The sequence below is a fragment of the Neltuma alba genome, unplaced genomic scaffold (genome assembly GCF_004799145.2).
Source record: "Neltuma alba isolate B1F8T4 unplaced genomic scaffold, ASM479914v2 tig00002165_pilon, whole genome shotgun sequence".
Lineage (NCBI taxonomy): Eukaryota > Viridiplantae > Streptophyta > Magnoliopsida > Fabales > Fabaceae > Neltuma > Neltuma alba.
The window spans coordinates 330,151-332,091 of record NW_021632765.1 but is presented as its reverse complement, the minus strand read 5'-3'; the positions used below and the strand labels follow the sequence as shown (position 1 = coordinate 332,091).

General features: G+C 38.4%; 1 protein-coding gene across 1 annotated transcript; it reads right to left on the bottom strand.

Annotated features, from left to right (window-relative positions):
* Positions 1-625: 625 nt before the first annotated feature.
* Positions 626-1,490, bottom strand: LOC114718410 (probable calcium-binding protein CML45). Its single transcript, XM_028903709.1, has one exon. It carries the CDS (start codon positions 1,279-1,281, stop codon positions 691-693), a length of 591 nt encoding a protein of 196 aa, XP_028759542.1. The 5' UTR covers positions 1,282-1,490; the 3' UTR covers positions 626-690.
* Between the last annotated feature and the right edge of the window lie 451 nt (positions 1,491-1,941).

Genomic DNA, 1,941 nt, shown 5'->3' with positions numbered 1-1,941 from the left:
TTATTCATAGGATGTCATATTGCAGCCAACTGAATCGGTTGAGCTAGAATACAAGTACTTCCAAATCCATTACTATTGACTGAGAATCGTAATTTGAATCAGAGGGCATAAAAATTTTGATTTTATGGTTGATTCGTGGGTCATGTTGGTCTGTTGGGAAAAGCAAAGAAAATTGCTGCAACACTGCTAATTAAACATGGCGGACTAGTCAGCAAGTTTGGGCAGAGAGGCTACAGATAGGCTCTAGTGTTGAATTGAACCAGATGATCCCAACGAGCAAACACAGGCTTCTTACTTCACAGAGTTTATAATGACTGTCTTCATTCAAGGTTATCAAGTTTCGTTTTAACTTGCAGTAATTTTTAAAGGAGAATGCCTTTTAGCCTCCTATGTTACCCAGAAAACAAACGGAGAACGAATTGAAACTAAAAAAGCGTACTAGGAGTCAAAATCAAATATTGTATCTACACATCAATTTAATACCGGGTAAGACATTGATTCCTTCAGTGGGGTTGTTTTGTTAAGATAACATATCTATTATTATTGAATTGCGGAGTGTGTGGGCTCTGAGCCTTCATCATAAATATGGGATTCCGTTTAACGGATGAGGTCTCACACAGACAGCGAAAATAAAAATTGGTTGGATCAATGACTGATATTTAATAGATGTTTAAACCAAGGAAGAACAAATCAGCAGAAGCTGTTCTCCATGATTTTTACAAATTCCCTGAAATCTATTCTTCCATCTCCATTCTCATCGAAGTTCCTGATCATTTTCTGGCAGTTCTCTCGTTGTGTTGCAGCTCCGGTGAAACCCAGAGCACACAGAACTCTCTGCAACTCCCTTTCATCAATAAAGCCATCTTTGTTCACATCAAACACGTCAAATGCTTGCTTCACCTCTTCGAGGCTTGGCTCCTCCTCTTCAAACGCATCAGAAACTTCGCCCAAACTATATTTAGCCTCAAGTTCCTCACTTTCTGAGCTGCAAAAAAGCCCTAATTTTTCCATCACCATTTTCACTTCGTCCCTACCAAGAGCCCCGTCCTCTCTGATTCCAGGAACCGAATTCTCTTGGTGGCTCAACTCAGAATCTGAGACATGTTTTTGGGACAGAAGGAAAAACCAAAACTTTGGGAAATAACTCTTTATTTTGGTGAAAACTGTACCCAAAAGAAAAAGGTCTAACAGACCAAATAAGGGATTAGAACTGGAGGTAGCATCATCCTGACAATTTAACCTGTCGAATTGAATCAAGCAATCAAGTTGGCCGGTAACCATGGCTACAGAAATTCTGCAAAGCGATGTAAAGTTAAAATTCCGGTGTCCCTCTATCGGACTCAAATTGGTATTTTGTTATGAGACGAAAAGGCTATGATCTGCCTTGTTGGAATGGTTTGAAGAACCGATGGAGGGCCGGTTCTATATATAAGGCATATGAAGTTTGAATCCATCACGTTACGGCCGGCTTTGAAAGGTAGAAGAAGGTGCTGGAGAGCCTGGAGAGCCTCACGGGAAATTTCCGCAGCTTCTCCTACGAAAATGCTTAAATCTTATAAAATGGGGAGGGTGACCTGCTTTTCTGTGTCTGTTTGTGCATAGAATTTTCCTGAATGACGAGAGAAAGAGAAGTCAAAGAATGAAAACTGAAAAGGAGGAGGTTCGCGGAAGGGAGTGAGATTATTTAATGGACGTTAATCGGAAAAGCAGTTTATAGAAAAAATAACTTATGAAAAAGTGAAGTTGGTAAAAGTTAAATTGGATAAGTTGAATTGTGTTTGGATTGGAGTTCAGACAAGCTAATTTACAAAAATGAGATTGGAAAAAGTTTGTTTGGATTTAGTTGAGTAAAGTAATTTTAGTTGAAAAATTACCAAAATGGGCATGAGTTTAATAAATAATGAAACATGATTAAAAAATAATTTCACATAATACAATGAA

Bases quoted from the DNA above. Each gene is read 5' to 3' on its own strand.
- LOC114718410 (XM_028903709.1), bottom strand. From the start codon at position 1,281: ATGGTTACCGGCCAACTTGATTGCTTGATTCAATTCGACAGGTTAAAT.